Source organism: Alosa alosa, chromosome 11 (genome assembly GCF_017589495.1).
Source record: "Alosa alosa isolate M-15738 ecotype Scorff River chromosome 11, AALO_Geno_1.1, whole genome shotgun sequence".
Classification (NCBI taxonomy): Eukaryota; Metazoa; Chordata; class Actinopteri; order Clupeiformes; family Clupeidae; genus Alosa; species Alosa alosa.
Genome location: NC_063199.1, coordinates 12,104,296 through 12,131,518, shown reverse-complemented (window position 1 = coordinate 12,131,518; position 27,223 = coordinate 12,104,296). Strand labels below are relative to the sequence as shown.

At 39.2% G+C, this 27,223-nt stretch overlaps 1 protein-coding gene across 1 annotated transcript; it reads right to left on the bottom strand.

The window, feature by feature from the left end:
- Positions 1 to 2: 2 nt before the first annotated feature.
- On the bottom strand, positions 3 to 27,108 carry LOC125303288. Its single transcript, XM_048256950.1, has 9 exons — positions 25,884 to 27,108; positions 14,802 to 15,630; positions 8,594 to 9,080; positions 4,923 to 8,501; positions 4,716 to 4,841; positions 2,833 to 2,986; positions 2,622 to 2,726; positions 1,286 to 1,467; positions 3 to 235 (listed from the first exon to the last, which is right to left on the bottom strand). The coding sequence occupies exons 1-8, from the start codon at positions 27,106 to 27,108 to the stop codon at positions 1,373 to 1,375; spliced, it is 6,600 nt and encodes a 2,199-aa protein (XP_048112907.1). The 3' UTR covers positions 3 to 235; positions 1,286 to 1,372.
- Positions 27,109 to 27,223: the final 115 nt, after the last annotated feature.

Genomic DNA, 27,223 nt, shown 5'->3' with positions numbered 1-27,223 from the left:
GATATTCAAGACCTATTTTATTTATGATGTTTCATAAAGTGAACGTTTCGGAAAGTTGACAAAAACTGTATTTCTCATTTTTAAGCAGTGTGAAAATAATTTAAAAGGGAAGTTTATATACAAAATTAATATAATACTTAACATATGGTACAGGAATCATTTGAAAGTATCTGTAAGAAAGTGTTCATATTCATTGTCAAAATCCCATTCTTTTCAAAAGATTTGCATGGTGCATCTGTTGAAAAAGACAGAAAGAAGATTATTCTTCGATTGGCAATTTGGCAGTAGTGTAAATGTAAACATTCACAACATTCAAAATTAAGGCATATGCCACCAAATGAATCGAGCCTGTGTAGATGGTGAGATGCAAAATAACAGCATGAATGTTTGAAGAAATTAATGAATGAATAAAACATTCATTTCTAATCCCTCTGTCATCACCAACACTTTGTAATTAACTAGTAACTAGTGCATTTACATTTTTGTCAGTAACTACCACTAAATTCAAATAATATTTATTTTGTACATAAAGATGACATAGAATGGATGAACTGAGTAGTTTACCTTGTTCTCTGATGCTAACATATAAGGTATGCTCAAATGCTATTTTAAAAGCCCATTTATAACCCTAGAATTAGGCCGGGAATCAAATGGCCAATTTTAGCCTATATCTAGCGCCCTTCATGCTTACCTGGCACCCACATGAATAATTAAGTGAGCTTTACGTTGATTGGCTAATAACTGCTCACAACAGGCCCCAGCAACTTAAACCTGAATCTCCAACTCGAAATGTTAACCAAGTTTGTGTATGTTTTGTGTGTGTGTGTGTGTGTGTATGTTTGGGGTGCCATTTATTTCAATGAGCGATGCTACAGTAGACTAGCTACTTCAGCCAAAAATATCCTCAACTCACCATTTTCAAAAATGCCTTCTGACGTGTTAACTTCCGGCCACATTTTCACAAAAAAGCCAATAGGCCGCAAATGATGTCCATGTGTATTGGCTGATCCTCCCAGCTTGGAAACTGCCAATCCACATAGACAACATACTCTTGTGTCCACCAGCAATATGGCAGCTAATTGGCTTGTTTTTGAAAATGTGACCGGAAGGAGTCAAAACCGTGTTTTGGGTTCACAGTAGCTTTGTGGTCATGCACCTAACTCTTTTCATTCAACAAAGAATGTTTTCCATTCTATGTCTGCTTTAAATCACATAACACTATTACATGTAACTAGCTACAGTACTACCCAACCCAGTTATCTCCCTACATTTTGTGTCACATTACCTGAAACAAAAACTGGATATCGCGTCGTAGCATTCTGAACTTGGAGGCGCACTAAACAGTGCAAGTAGTTTGGCTGATCCCGTGAGATCACATCACATTCATGGTAGGGCAGCACTTCCACAATTCCTGCTTCTTGACAGCAGTCCAGGAAATGCTTCCTATCATGCCCATCTTGATGTGACCTACATGGCATCAGAAAAAAATGTTTTATGTCTGAGATTACCAAAATTGTTTTCATTTGGTAGATCAAATTCATATACCACATAAGAGACACTGTCTTCTTGTCACTGGACAACGCTTCACTTTTACAGGCATATAAAAAAGTAGATTGGCATTCAGTAGAGAGAGCATACCTCCACGAGTCCTCATTAATTCAATATCAAACTGCTTGATATGCCTTTTTTTTTACCAGGCAAGGTGGTTATCTGTGGTGGTTGTCTGTTAGCAGGAATATGCAAAAACTACTGAAGAGATTTACACTGTACTTGGTAGGATTGGGCATTGGTTAGGGCAGTGTTTTTCAACCTTTTTTGTGCCACGGCACACTTTTGACACTTAAAATGTCCCACGGCACACTAACATCCTGTGTGAAGAAAAAATAAACATACCATAGCCTAAAATTTCAAATAATACACAGATATGGCCTTATTATGGCTTCTATGCAAGACCTGCTCAATAAAACAAGCGCCCTCTGTTTCATTTGTAGGTGACTATATCTAAATTAATTGTTGTTATGAACTGGATATGTGATGATTCTGTGAATAATGGATATGGGGCCCCCGTTGTACAATGCCTGCATACCACAAATAGTGCAATCATACAATCAATGAGAGCATGCGGTTATAAGTTCTTTGATGCAACAGTTGCTTTTCTGGACTAGTGAGTGACATTTGCGGCACACCTGATGATTTCTCACGGCACACTACTGTGCCCCGGCACAGTGGTTGAAAAACACTGGGTTAGGGTGCCAGATTTGTGTGTTATTCCTTGGGAAATACACAATACAAATTTGTTAAAACTATGTACAATGTTAAAGAAAATTATAAAAAAAAATATGGATGAAAAAAATGGATTCATCCCTGGCTGATCCCTTCACCAAGTTTAGTGGAAACTAATTTATTGTAACGCTATAAACAAACCAACCAGCCAAACAAACACAGGTGAAAACATAAGCTCCATGGCATAAGTGATTAAAAAATGCTGTGAGCAGAACGCTCTAGTAGACTGTGATCTGATCCTATAAGCAAACTGAGTGAATTTGTGAATCAGGAGATACAAACCAGAAAATGATTTTGTGTACACAGCAAACTGGCAGGATTTAAGAGTTGGTATTTACCGTGCATTTTCTCTGAACCTCCGGCTGTCTCTGTAGTGCAGAAACCATTTCCACTTTCCTTTCTTGCTGAGCTTCTCCAGGAAGACAACAATTTTTTCATGTTCTCTGATAGGTGGAACAAAAACAATCCAAATGAAAACAAGATTACAAAACCATACAGTGTCATACTTTGCATTGTGAAATGCTGTTCAAAGTGTAACTCGGGACATACCCAGTGTCAGTTTGTTCAGGGCTGTTCCATCAAACACCACAAAACCACCTTTTCCAAACAGCTCTTGATGTGTCAGATTCACAAAATCATCTGGTTGATCAATGCCAGCAAAGATCACACTTGATGATTTCTTTAGTTCTAGTAGATGAGGAACCTAAGGGACAGAAATATGACTTTATTTTTTCAAGTATATTGAAGTATGTCGATTGCCTAGGGTTGTTTGCCCCATGACATTACATGCTTGATTCCCATTTAGAAAGTCAGGACTGTGTAGGAATGCTGGATTTTTGCAGATACTGGAACAGAAGGACAACTAGAGGATTGTGAAGAGCAATTTGCTGAAGTTTCCAAAAAGTGATAGAATAGACTGTAAATGGGCAAAGCCATTTGCAAAACCTTTGAGCACCTGAATGGATTGGCATCTTGTTTGCAGAAACATGTAGAGGTTCCATATGATGCACGGCAAAGTTAATTTCACTAAATGTTGCGTGCATCTTTCGCCTCAACATCTACTGTAATTTGTGTGCAGAATAATCAATTTGATCATTCTGACTGTTTTGTAACAGGCACTGGTGAGGCTGATGCTGCTTTGTTTGAATGACTTTTGTTTCATTTTTTTTTAATATACAAAGTCAAAGTCAAAGTCAGCTTTATTGTCAATTTCTTCACATGTTCCAGACATACAAAGAGATCGAAATTACGTTTCTCACTATCCCACGGTGAAGACAAGACATATTTTACCAATTTAAGTCCACAGACAAACATAACATTCAAGTAAACAAAAAAGTAAGTAAATAAGTAAATAAGAGGGCACATATAATAATGAAAAAATAAGAGCAGCAAAATTTGGTTGAAATTGTGCATAGACAGTCAATAAAATACTAGTGCAAAGTCATGTTATACTTAACATAAGCTAATGTAAGTTTGGGGTCATTTTGAAATGTCCTTATTTTTGAGGGAAGATTCAAATAACATCAAATCAATTGGAAATACAGCATGTTACAACAATGTTAATGTTGTAAATGACTATTGTAGCCGGAAATGGTTGATTTTTAATGCAATATCTACATCAGCATACAGAGACCCATTATCAGCAACCATACTGTACACTGTGTGTTACAATGGAATGTTGTGTTTGCTTTACCATTTTTAAAGTTAGCTAATCATTACAAACCCTTTTTGCAAATACATTAGCACAGCTGAAAACTAATGGCCAGATTAGCAAAGCAATATAAAGGAGTCGAGTATCTGGAGCATCAGCTAGTGTGGGTTTGATTAAAAGCACAAAATGACCAGAGACGACTAACTTTCTTCTTAAACATGACTAATGACAGCTATTCAATGTGAGAAATGGCTAAGAAACTGAGAATCTCATACAATACTGTGTGCTACTCCCTTCACAAAAAAACATTTGTGAAATACCAATGAAATGCTGGAAATGTGTTTGACTCTATCTGTCAAGGAAGGAATGTGATGGTCTGGGGGTGCTTTGGTTGTAGCAAAGTGGGGAAAATGCATAGATTAAAAGGAATTTTGAGGAAGGAAGGCTATCGTTCTGGTTTGTAACACCATGCCACAACCTGTGGACGGCATTTGATTAGAGACAATTTTATTCAAAAAGAAGGCCCAAAGCAAAGTTCCAAACTATGCTGGGAACTTATATGGAAGAGGCAGTCAGCTGGGATTCTGTCTAAAATAGAGTGGAATGGACATTTCTAAGTGACCCCAAACCTTTGAACGGCAGTGTAGATTTTATTAAGTTTATTTACACTTAATAAAGGTAACTTTGATGTTGAATTCTAGATTCTGAGTGTTCCCCTTTTTCCTTTTCACTGCTTAAAACAACTTGCAGAATTTGAACTACCTCCACCATTGTTCCTTACCTCGCAGATATGACTGGCAATATCTTCATTCCTCAAAATGATGAGTAATGGAGAGGAAGATGTATTAGTCTCTAGGTCAAACTGATCAGGCTCCACACTGATGTGCCCTTCATTCTCCAACAGATCCTAAAAGGAACACACTTTTAGTTTATTATGTAACAGTTAAAAATGCAGATTGTCATAAGAAAAACTAATAGATGTTATTACCTTTGTCTCTCTGAAAAAAGGATCCTCTGATGTCACCAGAATAAAAAATCTGTACTTAGTCTTGCATGCCTGTCTCACCACAGAATTCAGATCATCGTGGAGGCGCTCAAACAAATCTTCCTTTATCTTTCCACAAAGTTCAACGGGCTTACTCGTTCTGATCTTTGGAGAATCCTGCTTCTTCTTGATCCTGTCAGTTTGCCTGACAGTATTTTTGTTTGTACAAACATCTTTCATCATTGCATAATATGACTTTGTACATTCAGCTGTAATAGCTGAAATCTTTGAGCAGGCTGCCTCACTTTCTTTCTTGTAGGAGAGCCTTTGGAGGCGAAGAGGCATGTGCCTAGAATCCTCCGCTCTCCTCTCTTTCCTATCAGGCAAAACAACCTTAATCTTGCTTTCAGAAAACATTGGAAGAGAATCACAAATTTCTTCAGATGTATCCTGTTCATTAAGACTTGAAAACTGTATGGTCACAGGGCTCTTGCAGGCCATGTTCAATGTCTGTTGCCTTTTTGACTTGCAGCATTGGAGAATATTGTTCATTTTATCTGAAAAGACCAGATACTCCAAATCCATTGAAGACTGAGTGATATCATCGTCTGCCTGATGCAGATCATCCCACTTTTGAAGAAACTTTTCCACATACCGCTGCGTGCCTTTATGGCATGGGTTATGAATGGTTCTAGAATGTGTAGGTTTTCTAGGACAGTTCTTAGCGGTCCTCTGCTTTTCTCCCTTATCCAGCACTGTAAATATGGGGGTCTCATGACCAGACAAGGTGCTATCTCCTCGTTTGAAATCTACTGTTACTCGAAGTCCCTCCCGTTTTCTCATGAAAGATTCATTACATGATGATGATTCAAGCTCACTTTCACTCGAAGATGTGCTAGAGCTTTGTGAAGATGTGCTAGTTTCCTCTTTGTCATCATTTCTAAAAAACTGACTGTTAATACGGTAGTGATGTGATTCATGATCTTCCTCTTCATTCCAGTGCCAAGTCTGATCAAAATTATCAATGTATCCTTGATATCCTCTCTGTTGACAATGGCTCCCTGATGAATGCTTTTGTTCGTTTGAATAAACATATTTCCAATAAGCCTTTTCTTGTTGTTTATCTTTCATTTTGGATGCTGAGACTGATACAGTGTCAATAATTTCTCCCTCTCGATAAATTCGGCTTTGTTTTTCTTTCTCGTCTTTCCCTGTACTGTCCTCATGTATAGAATGAAAATTTTCCTGTGATGCACTCTTTGAGAGATGGCGAAATGAAAGGTTTCCTGTTGACTTTGAATCTCTGGTGTATGGCTCCATAGCATTATAGAGTCCATCAGCACTGCTCTGAAACATTACATCCTCTGACGGATCAGTTGCAGCAACATCCTCATACTGCACCCTATAGAACTCAGCACTTTGCATATTTGACTCAATATCGTCTGAGGAGCTGCCACTAAAACCCTTAATCGAGTTCAATAGACAAGCACTGTTAGGAAATGTCCAGTTACCCTCATCCTTAGACGGGCTTGAAATACTGTCAGAGTTGGTGGAAAATCTGAGCTGTGAGGGCTCTGAATTCTGGCCTGACACAGAATCTAACTTCTGTTTATTATTTCTATTCCTGAACCATGTAATCATATGGCTAAGAGCGGCTAAATCCAGTCCTTCCGTGTTATAAACAGCATTATCATAAGGGTCTGAACATGGCTCATGAAAACTTTGCTCACCAACAGCAGATCCACAGTCAGATGGTAGTTCATCCTGTGTTGGGGTAGAGCATTGGTTAAGGGCACTGCCTGTACCCATGGTATTATAAGGCAGCTCATCTATAGTAGGTGTGAGACATCTCATCTCATTCTCAATGACTTTTAATTCATGATCTTTGGTTATGTGCCATGAATCATGTGCTATCTGACTTGATGTCGATACAGCTTCTGGATTGACTATTTTGTTTGTTTTCTGTTGTTCTTCTAGACCATGTGGCATCTCAGCAATTTCCGTACTGGACATATCCTCTGTCTCTCCAACAATAATACTTCTTGACTGATTGATTTGTTCGTTTTGCTCCATTGTTGATGTCAAATCTTCCTTCACATTTCCTTCATGACTGCATGCTTTCACTGCTGTGGCCTCAGGCAAAATCTCATGTTCCACATTTTCATGATCAATCTTTTCCACAACCTCCATGCCTGTGTCAACTTGACTTTCATTACCTGCAGCGGATATCTCACATTTCAAGTTGCATTCTAGCTGTACCTCCATGGGTGCCCTACCTTCATTTTCATTTACAGCACACACTGCCGTTCTACCCATTTGTACACTGTTTTCACTCAAATCCATCATCGTTGCATCTTCAGAACAACTGTTATTCTCTTCTGATGTTGATACTGCTGTGTTTAGATTATCCAGTTCTACTTGTGTCTCACTTTCACTGTTAATGAGTTCCCCTTCTTCCACTAGTTCACTTGGTGTTGAGTCATTCTGATCCATATTCACAACAGCCATCATTTCAGATTCAGCTTGAGCTTGCACCGTCACTGTTGTCTCAGGTTTAGTCTCATTATGGTTGTGCTCCGTAACGAATGGTTGAACTTCAGAATCCATTGGCACCTCTGCAACCACTGCTGTTTCAGGTTTTGTCTCTTTAGGATTCTTTACAAATAAGTGAGGCTGAATTTCATCATCATCTGGGCTCTTCATCCTCACTGATGTTTCAGATTTAGCAGTCACTTCCTTTTCAACTTCACAGTCACTTGGATCATCCACTACCATGGCATCAGAATGTACATCATTCAGATCATGCACAGACATGATGCTCTCTGTACAGGGGACATTATGCTCTTGTACCATTTTTACCTTTGAACCAGATGGACATTGTGCAGCCAAAATAACTTTCTCCTTTGAAGCTTCTGGATCCTGCACAATCATAATGGTCTCAGAGTTAGAATCACTTAGATTTTGCTCAGTCTTGGTAGTGGCATCTTTAGAATGGTCCATATCCTGCACTGTCACGATAGTATCAACTTTAGAATGATGCTGATCATCAACTGCTGCTGCTGTTTCAACTGCTGCTGTTTTGTCCTGAACCTTAGCTTTAATCTTTACTGGCTCAAGTCCAATGGATGTGACAACACTGCTGTGATTGGAACAAACATTGCTCTCATTATCTAGGCATCCTGTTGTAAACTTCCCACAAGCAAAGATGTTTTCAGTGTGCTTTGGAGATGTAGATTTCACAGCTGAACTGTAGTGCATCTGGGAGGAAATGGTGTCTTCTTTACTAACAATTTCATCACTACTGTTAAGTTGAACAACAGGTGCACTACTTCCACCATGGGTCAGTTCTTTGGTGCCAGGCAAACCATCTAATCTCTTCTGGACATCAGAAGAATCCTGAAAATCACTCCCTATATTTGTTGCCTGTTGAGTATTGCCATAACCACTGCTTTCTGAGGCACGGGTGCTGGAGGGCTTGGTGTTGCTGGCATTCTCATAAGTATTATGGCTCTTTGTCTGGATTCCATGTACACTGATATTGTCCCTTTTGATATTGCCAGTGCTGTCAGCCGCATTGTTGACCTATTGAAAAAAGGAACACACACACAGAATATGATAAATATAACATAATAAAAATATGAAGAGAGTAGTGGTCACTCTTTAATGCTACTTACTCTGAGCTGACAATTTGTGTTTGTAGAGACCAGTCGTGACTTTATTTCACTCATTGGAAGATCCAAATATTGTGGATCAGGTCTTTCAGTGAAGGTTTCCCTTGTCTTGGTGTTTGCAAAGGTAAGATTCAATGGTGTACAACCTTTCACTGAGAGATCCAACACCTCAGATGCAGATGTAGAGGTTTTCTTGGTTTTATCACTTAGATTTAGAACCCCTGGATTAGCAGGCAGTGGAGAGGGTACCACCTTCAAAGAGGTGTTGTTCTGCGAGGAGACGTTCATCCTGTCAGACTTGGAAAAGCTTGCAGTGGAATGAAGTTCAACTTCCTCAGGCAATTTTGTATGTCCACCATCTTGCAGAATGAAACCAACTGGGTCGATGTGAAAGAATCGAGATGCTGATCTGCTATAGAACAGACCTATCCACATGTGGAAGATCAGATGGACTTCTTCAGGACTGTCCACAATGTTGACGTTCCATGGGCTATTTGACAGAAAGTGATTTTTTAACAAAGACAATCTGTTTATTGTTCAAATTATACCAACACTTTTGGTTTGCCTCTAAATGACCAGGTTGAGCCTTCAATGCAATATAAATATAACCACACATATACCATGAAAGCTGTAATTAAACATTGACCCAAACCCGACCCAATGCTAATGTTACAACCCTAACACAGAAAAAGTTGGGATGTTGTGTAAAATGCCAATACCGTAAAACTCCAAACTAGATGTACCGCAGAGCGGTACAAAATATGACCGCATTATCCACCCTCAATTCTCACTGGTATCTGCTAGACAACAAGTACCAAAACATGATTAGTTCATAGATTTCACATGTAAAATTCATTTTATAAAACCCCACCCCACTTAAATGAAGAGGTGAAGTGGCACTGTAGTAAACATGCCCCTGTCCCAGTTTTTTTTTAAAACATGTTGTTGGCATCAAATTCAAAGTGATTTGATATGTTGTCGATGTCCTTTTTGCAGCTAAATAAGGGTTTAAGAGATTTGTAGATTATCACATTCTGTTTTTATTTGCATTTTGCACAATGTCCCAACTTGTTCTGTGTTGGGGTTGTATAATGATAATAAAGGTATCCACAACGTGTAATCAAAGTAACTTTACTGACAAGCTGTAGCATAACCATGGGAACAACTGTGACATAAGTGCATTGGTCTAGGGCTCAGGCCATCCTTAAAAATATTTTCGTTTGCCGTAACCCGACCGACCCTGTCAATTTAGAACCGACCCACATATTTATTTTTTTCCCCTTTTAGTCCGACCGACTTGCCGGGTGTAAACTTGCGTTAAGACTGACCGATTTTTTTTTGTTACTCTAAACAACCAATACAAATAAAATACTATTTATTTTAGTAGGCCTAAGTATTGTGAATATAAATTGCCTACATACAAACGTAGGCTCTCTTAAATAAAACCCTGTGGCGTCATCTGTACACCATTGGTTTACGCATGTCACACTATGGCCTATACGCTTCGTTTCATTCACACAAACATCTCGACAACGCTCATTACTTGGCACGAAGTTCTGGAAGAAGTGTGCCCAGATCTTTTCCCATCCCTTCTCCCCTCTAGTCTAACGGTGACCGTGTTGAAGAATTGATTGAAATTGGTTGTGGTCTATTCAGTATTTCTCAAAATATGGGTCCGCTAAGTGGAGACTGATGGTCCTTGGAGTCGTGGAGTGAAATTAGGCCCGGTGCCCGTCTGATAATTTGCCTGCGAAGTTGATCAAGATACCGCGGGCCGACTAAAAAAAGAAAACAAACGTTTCTGCTATCGATGCCATTAAACATGGAGCCATACAATAAAATGGTGGTATGAGCGTTCATTCAATGCAGGCGTCTGCGCGCGAGAAACTGAAAATAATCAATAACGTTGGTATCAAAGCTTCGCTTCAACCTGTTGAATGCTATTTAATTGTTTAACGACACTTGATAGAACGACGTTGATTTTTGGAACTTCCATAGAAACAGAGCAGAGACTGTATAATACACTGTATAGCACTGAGTATTGTATTGTCAAATTTGAATATAACGTGGCCAAAAGCTATTGTAGCCTTCTTTCTATCTGTTAAAGATCAACAGATCAGTGATTTACGCCTATCTGCTCGCCAAAAAAGCTGGTATTGTGTTTCCTGAATCCTTACATTCAGTTCAGGCATTCAAATTAAACTTCATTAAAAAAACATGTATTTTTTTTCTCCATACCAATGTATGATGCTTGCATGAGGGAAACATCCCAAAACAATAGCACCCATATAATTGTTGCTGTTTTGAGAAGTATTTCTTTTCTTATGCAAGCATCATGCAACCATGCAAAAGTAATGAAACTAATTATATCTTACATTACTAAAACAGTCCTCTGATGTGCATGTCACAAAATATTTAAGTGAAAGTGCATGTATAACAATCTAGGCATAATAATGATTGTGATAATGATAATGACAATTTGATTTGGAGGGAGTGGGGTTGGGTACGTGTAGATGAGCCCTATGGCCCCAAAATCTGCCATGACTGGGCCTCAGGTCAAAGAAGTTTGAGAAAGGCTGGTCTACATAACCTGCATCAGATTGAGGTTTGCAGTGATGCGCCTGAAGGCACGGGTTGAGGACCCAGTCAGTTACGTCACAATATGCACAATTGTTTAAATTCATACAACGTAATCACCATGACCAAAATTGTTTTTTTTTTACTTTGAATCTTGGAAAAAAAAAAATAGACCTACCTACCGACCCATTTTTTTTTTTTTTTTTTTTTTTGGCTGTTACTGCAAACAAGAATATTTTTAAGGATGGCCTCAGGTTCAGATATAAACATTGAGGTGTCTGTCGGGCACAAACATGCATACCCTTTACATTTCTTACCTCTCTTTAGGGTTGGGTATCGTTTATCCGATACCGGGGCTAAATCGATACTTTTAAAATGGTTCCGGTGTCGAAATGGTGCCTGAACCGGTACTTTGTTTTAAAATTAAAATGGTCTAAAGCATGAATTGCTTTTTTGTATTGATAAGACAAATTTGAACATGAAATTGAACTGTTATATTCAATTTACTATCAATATCTCATTGCTCCTACGCATAATACATTTAAATGTTAAAACAGCTTGCCATGGATGCACACAATGGTAAGCTCTGCTTTGAAGTTTACCCAGTGTAGGCGGTTTGCCATAAGGTATGTTAAAACCGCTTGCCATAGAACTGACAGGTCATGGACAACGGCATTGGCAAGCAAGCTAATCTAACAGGGACTCTACTTTCCAGTTAATTCATTTCAGTGTGTTCCCAAATGCTTAAAGAAATGTTATGTCTTCCCCCATAACACGCAATAGTTTTGAACATGTAAGGCTACATTATGTCGGTGTTGAAGTGTTTAGATTCCCAGCGCTAGTAGGCCTAGGCATTTCAACAGCAACTATGGCTATGTGCTAACACCAGTCAGCTGAGTTAATTAGCGATAACATACGGAGAATCTCGGAGATGGTTCCGTAGCCTCTTTGACAGCTCAGTGACATCAAGTATGTAACCTACATATTTATGTTTTTGCCAGCTAACTTTTAACATGATCTTCATATTCATTGTGATACTATATGGGCCTCATGCACAAGAAAGATTAATATCATGCCATTATGTTGTTTAGAACACAACATGAAAACTTTATTTCACCTTACAACTTTGCCGATAACATTTAAAATAAATGCCAGTTAGCGCATTAGCAAGGATATTGTGTAAGGTATCCTGTTGTTGTTTCATAGCCTCTTGCTTGTGTGTAGTTAGGCCCAATGCTAGATTTTGACAGAAGCTCGTGATATGGGCTCACGCAAGCTGTCAAACACTGTCCACTCGCCTATGTGATGCACCCCTCTGGTTTATACATCCAGTGTTTATGTTAGCTAACTGTATCTGGGTGTGTTGCTATCAGAGCAAGACGTTAGAGATGGCGCATGACATGCAGTGGTGCCTCGTATAAAAAAATTAATAAAAAAAAACGCGATTTAAGCACCGAAATGAGGCACCGAAATCCACGTTGTTATTCGATACAGTTACTACCGTTTGCATCGGCACCGGTGCCATATTAGAACCGTGTTTCGGTGCCCAACCCTACCTCTCTTGCAGTGAACTCAAGCCAAATAATAGCTGATATTATCTTCGCTCTTGCTGACAATCAAGGTTTTGGTGGTGTAATCTGAACAAAACTCTCATAAAATGAAGAGGATTGGACTGATTTTGGCTGCGCAATATTATGCTATAAAATAAAATTGAATTAGCCTACAAGCTATTGGAGTGCGGAGGGATGCATGGTAGTAAATTGCGTGGAAGTAACTTGTGCTATTTTTCTTCTTATCAAAGAGTGAACTGAGCAGCAGGGACACTGCCAGACAATTGTGGTTAGGTTGGTGTGCATGTGTGTTTGGAGACATGGAGGTGGAAGTCCCACTTTAGCCTAATACAAAGTCTAGCCTATCACAAGTAATTCTGCACAATGATATTCCGAACGCTGCTATCGAGTGATTTTGACCCAACCCACCCGCAATACTATCAGGACATCTTAGCTGCATCCGCCCTATTTCTGCTCCAGAGAAGGATTCTAATGCATCTTTTTGCCCATTTCATGTCCTGTTTTTTATAAGTATATAAGTATATACTCTTTTGATCCCGTGAGGGAAATTTGGTCTCTGCATTTATCTCAATCTGTGAATTAGTGAAACACAAACAGCGCAGTGAACACACAGTGAGGTGAAGCACACACTTACCCGGAGCAGTGAGCTGCCTGCTACAGCGGCGCTTGGGGAGCAGTGTGGGATTAGGTGCCTTGCTCAAGGGCACTTCAGCCATGGATGTGGGCATGGGAGAACAGTGCTCAACTAGGGCTGGGCGATATGGACCAAAACTGATATCCCGATATTTTGGGGCTGATTGGCGATATACAATATATCGATATTTTAAACAGAAGAGCTAAGTGTTTCATATTCACTCAACATGACAATTATGAAAACACAACCAGCTTTAATTAGAATAATTTCAGACTGCTCTAACACAGCTGTGCAAAAAAGTGTAAACAATAACATAGGCCTACCAATACCAATAGGCATAGTAGGCTACCAATATGTATAGTAGGCTACTGCTCTGATAAAGTTATACAAATAACAAAAGACCAATAAGTCGACCCTGACTGACAACACAGGCCTACATTGTACTGCACAATAGCCTACTGCAGAAACAAACCTGCATTTTTGTCACACAATGCAGTTTTTTTACCGTAAGGGTTTGATAGGGCCTAGATGACAAGCAAATGTAGCCTATGATGGCCTAGACATGTGTGACTTGACAACAAACAATTAGGCTACTTAAATAACGTAACTGAGTCACTCACCAAGAGTGTGATAGACGCTACCGTCAATTTGTATGCGTTCATTACCTTTTTGCATGTTCTGGTTCGTAAGAAAAAATTCCTATGCCCGCGTGCATAGCCTATCCTCTTAATAAAATCAGCGTGTAGGTTGTCTCCCTGAGGACTTTAGATCTGCTATGTCGCTAAACGCAAGCACCCATAAGTGTATTTAAATGAACTATGTACCAAAAATGACATTTTACTGTGAGTCGAAGAGCTGTAAACAGTGTTGTAACTTAAATCTCTGTGTACAAAACCCCTTGGAGCTCCAGTGGAATTTTGATTTCACAACGAGAATTCTCGGTCTAGCCGTTGCTGTGCCGACGGAAATAGGCATCAGCACCAACCTCTGATCACGGTAGACAAAATCTGACTCAGTGTCAGTCATGTTTGAAAGTTTGTTGTGCTGCGAGGGAGAACGTGCACACGCAAGGGGCGCAGTTGAGCAGAGCTGCGGCTGTCTGAATGGTCTGAACACAGAAGAGCAAGTGGCTTTGATAAAATGGCCCATTATTTGACATACCGGTATTACGATATTGTCTAAAACTACATATTGTTTTCAAAAATATATCGGTCATAGTCGTAATACCGATATTATCGCCCAGCCCTATGCTCAACCACTTCCTCCGCCCACATTTTTCTTACTGGTCAGGGATCGAACCAGCAACCCTTTCGGTTACAAGCACGAAGCCCTAACCAGTAGGCCACGGCTCCCATCAATCATACTAAAAAAAATACTATACAACACAACTCTTCTCTTAAGACAATAAGAGTGACAAATTATGACATACCCATGCAGTGCTCTTGTGACAGCCTTATCGTGCGGGTCATTTGTGAACTTGCTATCCAGACTGAAGTCATACTGTTCCCGCCACAGTCTTGTCACTTTAATTGATCCATCTTTTTCAACAATCTGTCTGCGCCGTTTACATTTTCGCATCTCCTTGCTGTTGGATGGCAGTAGCTTTTTTATGGGTGACTGTTGTTCCAATCCATTTCTGTTTACACAGGGCTGACGTTGTAGCAGTATCCAGTCTTTTCTTGTATTCAAAGGTCTGCCTTGCAGTTCCACAGAATTTGGCATAGTGAGGGAATCAGTACTTTTTCGGAAAGGTAAGGCCTGGAGGTGTGCACCTGACAGACCCAACACCAGAGATGATGGCTGTGAGTATGAGTGATCTTTGGAAATGAACACAACACACTCTCCCTTCATAACAAGACCCTTAGGCAATGGTGACCTTGGAGCTATCGGGATCTTTAATGACTTAGAGTCTCTCAATAGTGAATGGAGGACGGACACTTGAGAGCCGCATTCTTTCACACCGTCTCGCGTTCCCCGTCTTTGACCGAGCTTGCCCTCTGAATCTAGTCCAAGGTTTTGCAGTCTTATTTCATGTTTCCCACTCCTGCCACTGAGGGCTATGTCAGCCAGTAAGGTCAGAGCATCAGCTGGCATACACAATGCGTTGACCACTCCTTCCACACTGCAGCTCTTTTGGCCTAAGCCAACACATGGCTCTTCCAACCCATGCCCAGTAAAAGAGTCATTGCCTGTTTGAGTATGTGCTTGTTTTAATTGTTCAGTGTTTTGAGATGATGGTGTGTCAGAATTGAGCCGCTCTGTAAGGATAAAACAGACAAGAGGTAGGCATACAAATTATGTAAAAGGGCAAAATAAAAAATAAGCAGTACAAGTTGACAGATAGAATCAAAAAATAGATATTACTATCGTTTTTGTGAATGAGCTAATATTTTTTCATTTTCTTTGATAAGACAATAGTATTGAAAAGATAGTTCAGCGAAACATATGAAATAGAAATGCTTTTGCAAAGGCTCCGAACACTTACATATTTTCAATGAATCTAATAACTGATATTAAATAGTGATGCAGATGATCATATGGTATATTCAACACCACCACACCAAGAATTAACTGAATTAAATTAAATTAAGCAATAAGCCTCAAGAGGTTGCAGGTTCCAGTAATTTTAGAATAGCTAAGGAACATTGTTAAGCGGCTAAAATCCCTAGCTGTTCTAAAATCACTGGAATCTACCTCACAGGGCTTACTGTTTAGTTGCTCACTTTTCTAAAATGGTTACAACATACTGTATACTTAAAATTGCAATGACAAATTGAATGACTTATTCCTAGATAATCATTCTTCCACCAAAAAAAATAAATGTCTTCTATCAGCATGGTTGCCAAGCAACACTGAGACGCAGCAACTCTTACTATTGAGTCAGTCCATGGTGCAGTAATACCAGAGAGGGTTAAAGCGGAGCGAGAAACGTTCGACAATTTCCGCGTTCGATTATTGCAAGGGGGGGGGGAAATCCTCCTTTATGCAGACCAGAGTAAACCCTCGCTGCACTAATGTCAATGGAGACTTGTGGAATTTTACCAATAAATTGGTCATTATGTCTTTCTGTTTTTTTTTGGAAAAATTTGTCATAATCTGTAAGTGTTTGGGATCATTTCAAGCCTAAAAGTGTAATTTTTTAGTGTTCGGATTTGTAATAAAATAACTTAATATCAGACCATGCTGCTGCCAGTTACTGTCCGGTTGTTAGCATGCTAGCTAGCCTCTTAGCTAAGGTAACATTTTAAACGGAGAAGTGTAATTTCTTTGAAATGACAACTAGCTGAATAACATTAGTTAAAGTGGATAGTTTATACTCAAGTGAATTTGCAACAGTATATTAAGTTTAAGCGAAGTCCTTCAACTACTAGTCACTTGTTAGCGCATAGCTGTACTGCCATAGCTACTCCCATCCACTTGTATAGCATTTTAAGCTAGCGTTAGCTAGCTAGCTAGCTAGCTCGGTTCACATGACTAATTAAATTATTCATATCATGTCCTAAAGAATGATTCATTGGTATCATACATGATTATAGACAATAATACTGTGAACACAATTATGTTTATCTGTTCTTGCTTATTAAGAGAGAAAGTTAATCTAGTGACGTAAGGTGACACTCCCACTTATGCAGACCGGAACTGTCCCGTTTTGCTCCCATAGTAACGAATTACGTTGCTCTATCTTGCTAGTAATCAAGGATCTTTGGTAATACCAAAGATTCTAGAGCGGAGCAAGATAGATCAGTTACGTCATAGGCATGAAGTACGTTCTGAGCCTGACAGGGCGCCATTTTAATAAGCTCAGCGCAAAATTTCATATACAGTTCCAATTCTATGAGCCCACCTGAACAGCTGTTTTTAATGTTACCAGCTGTTTTTTTTTCTTTCTCGGTAATGAACTGCAAGAACTGACGGTGTGAAAGGCCCGATTGATCTTTTTCCAAGGTTACACTGAATAAGGAGAGGTAAATAGGCCTATTATTTAGACAGAAGTAGCTATTGCACTGGTAAATAGATCACATAAATTCCCATTGAGAGACTGTATAGCCTACTGATAAGCTAGCTAGCAGGCAAACTAACTTAGCTAACGTTAGTTATATTATCACCATTTTTCTTTTTTATACCTGTAGGCTATAAGTTAACCCTTTGTTCACGGCCTGCTTAAACACAGCACATAAGATAGGCTATATCAATCACTAATAAGGTCGAGATTTCACTCAAGCGTCTGATGTTCATAACTTAAATAGGCTAAATGCAAATGGTAGGCCTAGGCTAAACACAACCGTGCTTGACATTAGTCTATTGTATCGTTTCCATGCAGTAAAAAAACTCCCAAATTGTCCTGCTTGCCTATGTAAAATGCATATGACCACAGAAGTTCGTTTTCAAAAATCATTAGCCTATTTACAGGCTGCAGCCAACTTAAAACACGTCCAGATGAATCTAACCGTTGGACTTAATTTGTGCAATTAGGCTATATGTTAATAAAACAATTTGCTTGAGTTATAAAATAGCTGTAGTCCTATTATTTAGGCCTACTCATCTAGGCCTACTGTAAATCCTCAAATTATGGCAGGGGTCTTTTCTTTACTTATAGGCTGCGTAAGCACATGCCTTTATTTAATTAAGCATTATTTACTTTTTATTATAGGCTGCGCAATTGTGCATCTTAAGCCTCTCACAAGCTCAAAAGAGGGCAGCACGCGACTGATCTTGAGAGCGACGTGAGACCCTGGTGTAAATATTAACTTTCAGTGTTTTACGATGTCTTTGTAAATTAGGCCTACGTTTAATTAAAAGTGTTTCTTTGCGTATGCTTAGTTCTCTCATTCCCTCTCCAAAATGTTCCTGTTCTAGGCTGATCAAGTGCATGAACCCAGCATTGGTGTGCGCATCATATGAATCACAATTGAGACAATAGATTGACCATCTTGTACAACTGCAAAGCCTTATCATAGGCATGTTACATTCATGAAATGAGAAATGGAAATTATAGAACGAAAATGACGGGCAGTTGGCTAAACGTTTTAAACTTGCGCAAAACTGATGAACCCAGCATCGGTTCGTCGCATAAATCAAAACACAAATTGAAGCAACACTGACCATTGGACAATCCTACCACAAAACCTTTCCATAGGCATTCAACGTTTATGACATAGCCTAAGAAGTGGATTATGAACGCATTTCATCACACCTGACAATTAAACGGAGCTGTTGCTTTTCGCGATTTGACTGATTCTTGATGTCAAGAGCGCAGTGTTGACTTGCATTCGCATCTTTTTAAGATGGTGAGCGTAAACGAAGGAAAGCCCTCTAATCGGACGGGCAAGACTGACAAGTAGACCGTGCCGTCCGTGGCTACGCGTAGGCCTATGTCAAACAGATGCTTTCTCTTCGATCTCCACAAATTAAGCTACAGTTAATTCCCTAGCCGTTTGAATAAATTTGTGTTTGCGATTAACAACGCGACAGACAACGTTGTGTTAAATAGGGTACAGTGGCGCAAAAAGTGGGTATGCGCTATATGCGGCGCATAGGGGCGCAGCACCATGGGGGCGCCAAAGCGATGGTAAAATAAAATAAAATAATATATTTGGTATTTTCTATATGTAGCTACTGCTGTCCATTTCTAAATCATTTCAACATTTTCTCAATGTTCTATAACATTTTAGAGGACTAACCTAGAGTAGGCGCCTATATCTCATAAGATTCCATCATAGAATTTTGACATAGAAGAGGGAGTGGGGGCGCCGTCAGCGCTGAGCGAGCAGATAGGCCTACGGGTAGTGAGTTGCCGTCTATGGAAAAAGATGGATACAGCAAAAAAAGCTGTTGGCGGCTAAAAATAGAAAAAGAAAGAGGGAAAAGGAGATGGCATGTCAAGGGATGCAACAGCAGTTAAATAAGTGGACGGTGAAAGGCAACAGGTAGGATTTAAAGTGATGACGTCTGTGCTTGGAGGCTTGCAAATATAAATGTTAACAGACTAACTAGCGTTTGTTAAGCATAATGCCGAATGAAACATAGCCTATTCCATTCAGATAGCTAGGTGGCTACCATGCTCATACTGCACTTTTAATGGCCAACTGCAACCAGAAATGTCACGCTAGCAGCAACTCATTACATGTTTCCATATCCTAACAATGAAGGCTCCTTGTAATAACTTAATATTGTGTTGTCAATGTGGTGCAAACAAACAAGGCTAGAGTAGGCCTATCAGCCTGTGAACAATAGCTGGCAAAAGGACGTTATGAGAACCGTTTAGACTCTCTTAAAGTGACAATGCATCATTTATCAATACTTATCAAGTATAACATCAAGTTAAACATCAAATTGGCAGCATTTCTTTAAAAACATATTCAATACACACTAATGCACAGTAATAGTGTAAATTATTGACCTTTTGTTTTGCTTTAGTTGTTTGTTTTTTTTTTTTTTTTTTTTTTTGGGGGCAATATTGTTGTTGTTGTTGTATTATTGTTGTTGCACCCTCAAAAAATGGGTAGCTGCGCCCCTGATAGGGTAATACTCACTTTGTTCAAAATTGATACATTCAAGTTGAACTTTGCATGAACAGTTATTGCACAAGCCACCGTTTTGATTTGCTTAGGGGAGATGCAGGCTGAACCCGTTTGAGGGAGAGAGGCGCAGGGAGAGAATGCGTGCTGTAGCCTACACTACGCACATCTCTATGAAATAATGTAGCCTGTCAAGGCTAATCCATATTTTAAATAAACAATCATGGAGACAAAAATAGGCTATATGAATAGGCCTAGGCCTAATGCAGGAATGGACGTTACAGTTATTCAGTAACTGTAACGAATTAATGAAATTTAAATGTAGGCTACCTTTAGAATACTTTGTTTCCCAACAACCCACTTAGTTTTGGTGGATGATGGACAGATGTCAGTGCCCTAGCCTAATTTACCCTCGGAAATAATTCGACATTGTCTTTATACAATATATTTAACTGGTCTAGACATGGTGTGGTCTATTGGGTTTCTCGTAATTTCAACATACAGCTTTAAAGAACAAATATTGATAACATTTTAGGATCAGCGCCATAGAGCTGGTAAGTCCCGCCCTTTCCGCTATCCCCGCTGGACCTCTAGATTGAAAAATCGTTAATGCAAGTGAATGTGAGAAAATAATTATTTTCTGGTCCCGTTTGAATTTTGCCATGAATGTGAACATATGTTGTCTGTGAATTTTTAATATACATTTTCGTGTAAAGAATGCTACAATTGAGCGGGTAGAAGTTTGATGCGGTTAAACTTTGTGTGAGAGCACTTTGTGGACTACAACTTTCCGCTAGACGACAGATCACTAGTTTCCCATAACAACCATCAGTTGGTCGAGATGTAGAGGGTTATTAAGATCGACTTTGAACACAGTGAACCATACAACTTTACAATCACACTGTCTCATAGTGTTAATGTGTTGAGTGAAGCTAGACATGTTTCAAATATTTTTGTTACCATGTGTGTTTATTCCTGCCGTTACAAAAACTAGCATCTCAGCTAATGTTAGCGATGAGCTCACGTCACAGGCGACATGTAGTCTTTCTCGTTATGTCTTTTCCACAACTGATAGCCGAAGAATCATATAATATACTGTCAAACTCGTAACGTGAAAAATTATATTAAAAATTCACAGACGACATATGTTCACATTCATGGCACAAATCAAAGCGGGACCAGAAAATAATTATTTTCTCACATTCACTTGCATTGACGATTTTTCAATCTAGAGGTCCACTGGGGGTTTAGCGGATGGGCGGGACTTACCAGCTCTATTCACCCCTTGCAGACACGTGACTTAAGTCACGTGACGGCTTCATGCTGGACGGCAAAAAGATGGGAGACGGACGGCAAATTACATTATGTCATAAAGATTATGATGAACTGAACACCATTACTATAACATCTTTGTAGTTCAATGTATTGCTGTTTGGGGTCTGATAGTCAAAGAAGATGCCAGTGGTGTTGTTAGATGAAATGGGTCATGATCGCAAATGTAAAGTTATTAAAACTGGTGGTAACAGCCAGGGGAGATACGTTACGTTAGGCTACTGTAATTAACATTATGGTAAATGAACACCCATAAGTATTTCTGGACTAAAATATTGCAAAGCGATTTGGTTACTTTATTTGTCTTGCTTTTATCAGTTGTAACATAGTCAAAACGTTAAGAATGTCATATCAGAACATGAAATAATAACTAGCTGCCACACTTAGAAGCTAGCTATTCTAGCTAACGTTTATCGTAGCTCATAGTGCTAGGGCTAATGTAACTCGTCAGTTTGTACGCTGCCCAGCTGAATAAACTTACTTCTTACATGTCTTAAGTTAAAGAATTGAAAGAAATAGGAAATTAAAAAAAAACTTGAACGGTATTATCTGTTTACATTCAGATCTTGCCAAAGACTTTGCCTAAGTGCTATATGCCGTCCTGTTCAGAGTCTATGGTTGCTATAGCAACCGCTGATGTGCTTCATACACTGAGGAGATAAGCATGCAATTGTGGTTGAAATACTCCCGAAACACAAAGAAAACAAACCAAAATATATCTATGCAAGAACATGGGATGTTGTTGTATTCCAAACAATAAGCCAACAGTCGTGGAAGGGCATTACTACGGTTAAATCTCACTATAATCTCCTAGCTGTGCGATATGTCCCATTACAACCCATTGATTTGATTCGTGTTCTTGCCGTCCACTAGTCTATTTTGCTGTGGCGCGAACAAAACGTGACGTCACTTGCAAGGGGTGAATAGGATTCCCACGGTAGCCAGCGTCTGTGACGACACCTGAGCTTATTAAAATGGCGCCCATAGAGTCATAGAACGTACTTCAACATATCCAACGTATTTTCCAGCCAGTAATCCATCTTGCGCGTAGCGCTCTAGAATCTTTGGTAATACTGAGTGAAATGTGGTCAACGTGAAGGTTTGCGTTGGGTTTCACACTGGCATCAAGCACAATTCAGCCAATCACAATCAAAGACCGTAACTATCCGTTTTAGAAAGGCAATTTAACTAAATGAACAGATTGATTGAACTGTTTTTATCCCTCTTGATCATACTGGGATTCACTTACAGATAACACTGTGTTAAATAAATCCGCTTTGCATCAAAATCACCTTGTTTTGTCTTCTCTCCACTTTTACAATCCTGAGCCTATGGGCCTACAGTTACTCCTTTTACGAATACATTTGCCATTTTCAGAGGTGGAAAGTAACGAAATACATTTACTCACGTTACTGTATTGAGTAGTTTTTCTGTGTATTTTGTATTTTTTTAAGTAGTTTAGAAAATCAGTATTTTAAATTTTACTTGATTACATTTTGAGTGAAGTATTGTACCGGCTACATCAAAAAATCCCATCCGTTACTTGAGTAAAAAAAAGACTAACGAAAAACGGAAAGGGAGAGAAAAAATCGCCCCTAAACCACTAGCCTAGTGATAATGATCAGCATGTAGCCTACAACAGGACATGAATCAAGCTGGCGCCATGCAGTCTTTCTGAAAGTGATGGAGACTGGATCACGAAATGCATCAGATTAGCCTAACCTATGAAAGTGTATTTTATGCTATTCCAATCGGTTGTCTCAGTTCGCTTTAGCACTAATGATTATGGAGATATTTAAGCAAACACCATGGGATTTTCGTGGTTTTGACGTTTGTGCTCACCTTTCTTTGGAAAGAAGTTTATTAGCAGTTGTTTCCCCTCATTTTGATGTCTCTCTTTTTCCTGTTTTGGCCTTTGTTTTTAGTAACCTGACTTGGCTTTCTTGGAGAAAGACATTGCACCAGCAGCAAAACAATTAGCGGTCCACTACTAGCGATGCTCAACTAAATAAACAAAAGATAGACTACCTTATGAATCGTGCAGGCAGACTAAACCATTTAGCTCTTTAGCAAGGGAGAGTGAGAGTGACCTTACACAGTTTTCACTATGTTTTGTATACAAAATCCAGTCAGTCAACCTTTAAATTTCGTCTGACATTCATTTTGACATTTAATTTGGAAGTTAAAATATTCAAGTAAAATAAATATATGGTGGAAATAAGTATTGAACGCTTATTTTTTATTTTTTCAGTAATTAGCCTAAACTTCCAGTGAGTCTATTCGAAATTTTCACCACACATTATATTAACACACATATAAAAAATCCAAACATAAGAGTTTTGTGTATTAAAGTGGAATGACACAGGAAAAAAGTATTGCATGCCTACTGAAATTTCTTCAATACTTTGTGGAAAAGCCTTTGTTTGTAAAGACAGCTTCAAGACATTTCCTGTATGACAAAACGTATTGGTCGCAGTATCAGGTCTGATTTTGGCCCATTGTTCTAAACAGATTCCAGGGGTCCCTCTTGTGAATCCTGATCTTTAATCCAAAACTATTTAATTGAATTGGCTGCCTTCAAGTCTTTCTGGAGCTTTCTCCGAGTGGTCCTTGACTCTTGGAATTGACTATCCTTCTGACTCCCTGGTCAGAAATATTACAAGGAGATCCTGTGCATGGCCGGTTGATGATGCAGTGATGTTTCTTCCACTTGCAGATAAATGCATCTGTAACCAGTTTCATTGATATGTTTTGCAACAATAAGGTTGCAAAGGTCTTGGGAGAGCTTTTTGCTTTTATCCATCATGAAATGTTTCTTGTGTGACACCTTGGTAATGAAAACCCTTTTTATAGCCCATCAATATGTAGGCTACTAACCAAGCTCATATTAATTTGCACAGATAGCAAGGATAACTACTCTCTATATGGATTCCTTCCCTTTCCTTGCCTTAGGGCTTTTTCTTAGCATGTTTAATACTTTTCCCCTGTGTTATTCCACTTCATTACATGACTCTACTTATGGAGTTGTTTGGATTTTTTATGTGTGGATTACCTGAGTTATTACTAATGCCTGGTGAAAATGTTGTGCCCCCTGTATTCCACTTTTCACAGGCCCTCTCCTCCATTGGGGCCCTATATTTCCCATTTTCCCCCCCAGTACAACGCCCTTTAATCTGCTGAACATTCTGCTCGTTTCAAAATATAAAAAAAAACTCTGCAACTCAATATTGGCCTGTCTGCCTCAGCTGCCTGTGAGGGGCTTTTCAGTTGTGCTGGATTACTGTTCACTGCAAAGCGACCCAAGGATGAGTGCAACTAACTTTGAAAATCAACTACTGCTCAAACTTAAAGGAGAACTCGGCAGCCATATTGCAATACTTTTTGGGTACTTATCGTGCATCTATTTCAGCAGAAATGCGTGTGCGTAAGGCTTCACTACACCAATCTTGCTCCAGCAGCGAGATCACAACAGATGATTGGCACGATGTCTTCACAGCACACCACATGATTGGCTCAATGTATTTTACAACACACCACATGATTGGCTCAATGTATTCACATGTCAACGTTTTGCCGCGGAAGGGTTGTGATATGTGTAGACATATGATGTGTAGACAACTGCCATATTGGCGTTACAAACTAACCCCATGCATTACTATGGAGGATTTTTGAGTGCTGTATCTCCCTCATTAAAAACTTTGGTGAAACTGGTTGTTCTTAACTAAAAAAAACTAACTTAACTAAACTAAACTACTTTTTACTTTTACTTGAGTACTTTTACTCATACTTGAGGTATTTTAACTTGTACTTGAGTAGTATTTCATCAAGGTATTGGTACTTTTACTTGAGTACAATATTTTCATACTTTTTCCACCTCTGGCCATTTTACGAATACATTTGGGTTTCATTATTTGATTTTTTGCTGGATTTTCTCTGATTGCCTCGGAACACCTTGAAAGGTGTACGTTCCGTTCAATTTGGGAGACTCAGCTGAATCACTTTTTTATGTCTTTTATCATTATTATAGGCTCTTAGATTTTGTATTCTGTTCACGAAAGCAATGATTTCCTAAACATCCATCTGTATCAGTGTCAGCAGAAGTCAACTTAAAATAATTCCTATATGATCCTATTATGAGCTTTATTTATAGGCTTTCCCTATTGGCAATCAGCGCAAGTAGGTCTACAGGTTGGAAGAGGCTTCTCAATCAGCATGATTAAGGCGGTCATCTCTTTTTACTAGATCATCAAAGTCTGGTGTCATGTTGGACGTTGAGATGCGCAAAACGGACAACAGATGGTTGGTCGTCACAGAGAAAGTCTGTTCGCACACATATGTGAAACCGAATAAAACAGCCATCTTTTGTGCATGCCTCTGCATGAAAATGAACCCTTGTTTAATGCACCGTAGAACTTGTCCAGTGAAGATGAAGAGAATTTCTCCTTGAGAGTAGGGTCACACTGCATGTCATGCATGCAGTATGATCATGAGTCAGATATCTTTTATTTATTTCTTTTCAAATTGTAAAGGCATCGCATGGGCCAGACTGAAGCACTATGACAACCTTAAAAAAGCATTTCCAGCATGATCCGGTAATAAAACTAACACAATCAAAAGTAACACATATTGTAATATCATCAATCTCATGAGAAAATACTTACCATTTTCTTTGAAGACGTCCTTGGCTTTCCCCTTACGCCCTTTTCTTGAGGAATTGGCACGTTTCTTTCCTTTTGGTGATGCCTTTTTAGGCAATGGCACATTTTCATCAGATGAAACGTGCCTGATTTGAGCCTGCTTTGTCAAGTCTTCAGACAGCTTAATGCTAGGCTCCAAGTGTTTTTTGTCAGATGGTTCCTGTTCAGAACTCGGCGCACTCTGAGGTTTCTGACTTGGCTGAAGTTGTTCTGAATCTTCAGTTGTTGGAATGGCTGGGCTTTTTTGATCTGGGTAACCCTGAGTGACACTGTCACTGTTGCTTTTACAGTCATCTTTGTTTTTATCATCACCTTGGGGTCTCTCTGAATTAGACTTTGTCAAGTCTTCAGACAGCTTTATGCTAGGCTCCAAGGGTTTTTTGTCAGATGGTTCCTGTTCAGAACTCGGCGCACTCTGAGGTTTCTGACTTGGCTGAAGTTGCTCTGCTGGGCTTTTTTGATCTGGGTAACCCTGAGTGACACTGTCACTGTTGCTTTCACAGTCATCTTTGTTTTTATCATCACCTTGGGGTCTCTCTGAATTAGGCTTAGACTCAGTTTTTTCCCCCTCCGTTCCCTTTTCTGCAGCTGAATCACTATCTTTTTTGCCTCTCCTCAAAACAGTTCTTAACTGACTGATTGAAATAATAGTGTATTCAGTGGCTCTTTTCTTTTTCTTTTGAGAAGGTTCTGTGCTACCTGCTTCTTTAACTTTTTCAGTATCTGTTAACTGAGTTTCATCTGCAGCTATTTTTACTGCACTGGAAGACTCATTTCCAGTGTTTTGTTGATCCTGAAAAGTAGGAGATGTGTGGACTGTCTGACATGGTGTGTCTGAATTTTGATCTGGGGATTCCTCCGAGTGTTTTGTAGTTGCCCCTGTTTCTTTGGTCAAAGGTAGTGAATCTTGTTTGTCATTTACTTTTGGTACCAAATCAGCATTTATGGTCTCATTGATATCTACACTGTCCGCTTTATGTGATGATTTTGAAAGTGAAATCGACTCTTCAACTTCAACCTCTGTTTTCTTTAAACCACTTTCGCCATCAGCTGTTTTCTGCCGCTTTACCACTAAATCTAAATCCTTATTAGGCACTTCAGAGCCATGGGGAACAAATATCCTTCCACAGTCAGTGACAATAGTTTTTAGACCATATCTTAGACTCTCTCTCTCCATCTTCCTTTTCATTGGATGGATTTGTGTAGTCTCTTTACTAGATTCTCCCAAAAGCTCTATCTTACCCCTTTTGGGTACATCAGTTTGACTGTCCTGGTCTTTCCTGCAACGTCTAGGTAGACTTTTC

What these genes read in the sequence shown, in the direction of transcription:
- LOC125303288 (XM_048256950.1), bottom strand. Translation starts at nt 27,108, where the DNA reads ATGAAAAGGAAGATGGAGAGAGAGAGTCTAAGATATGGTCTAAAAACT. An exon ending in GTCACAAGAGCACTGCATGG is followed by an intron (nt 9,081 to 14,801) that starts GTATGTCATAAT and finishes TCTGTCAAATAG; the next exon opens with CCCATGGAACGTCAACATTG. An exon ending in AGGTTCAGAGAAAATGCACG is followed by an intron (nt 1,468 to 2,621) that starts GTAAATACCAAC and finishes GATGCCATGTAG; the next exon opens with GTCACATCAAGATGGGCATG.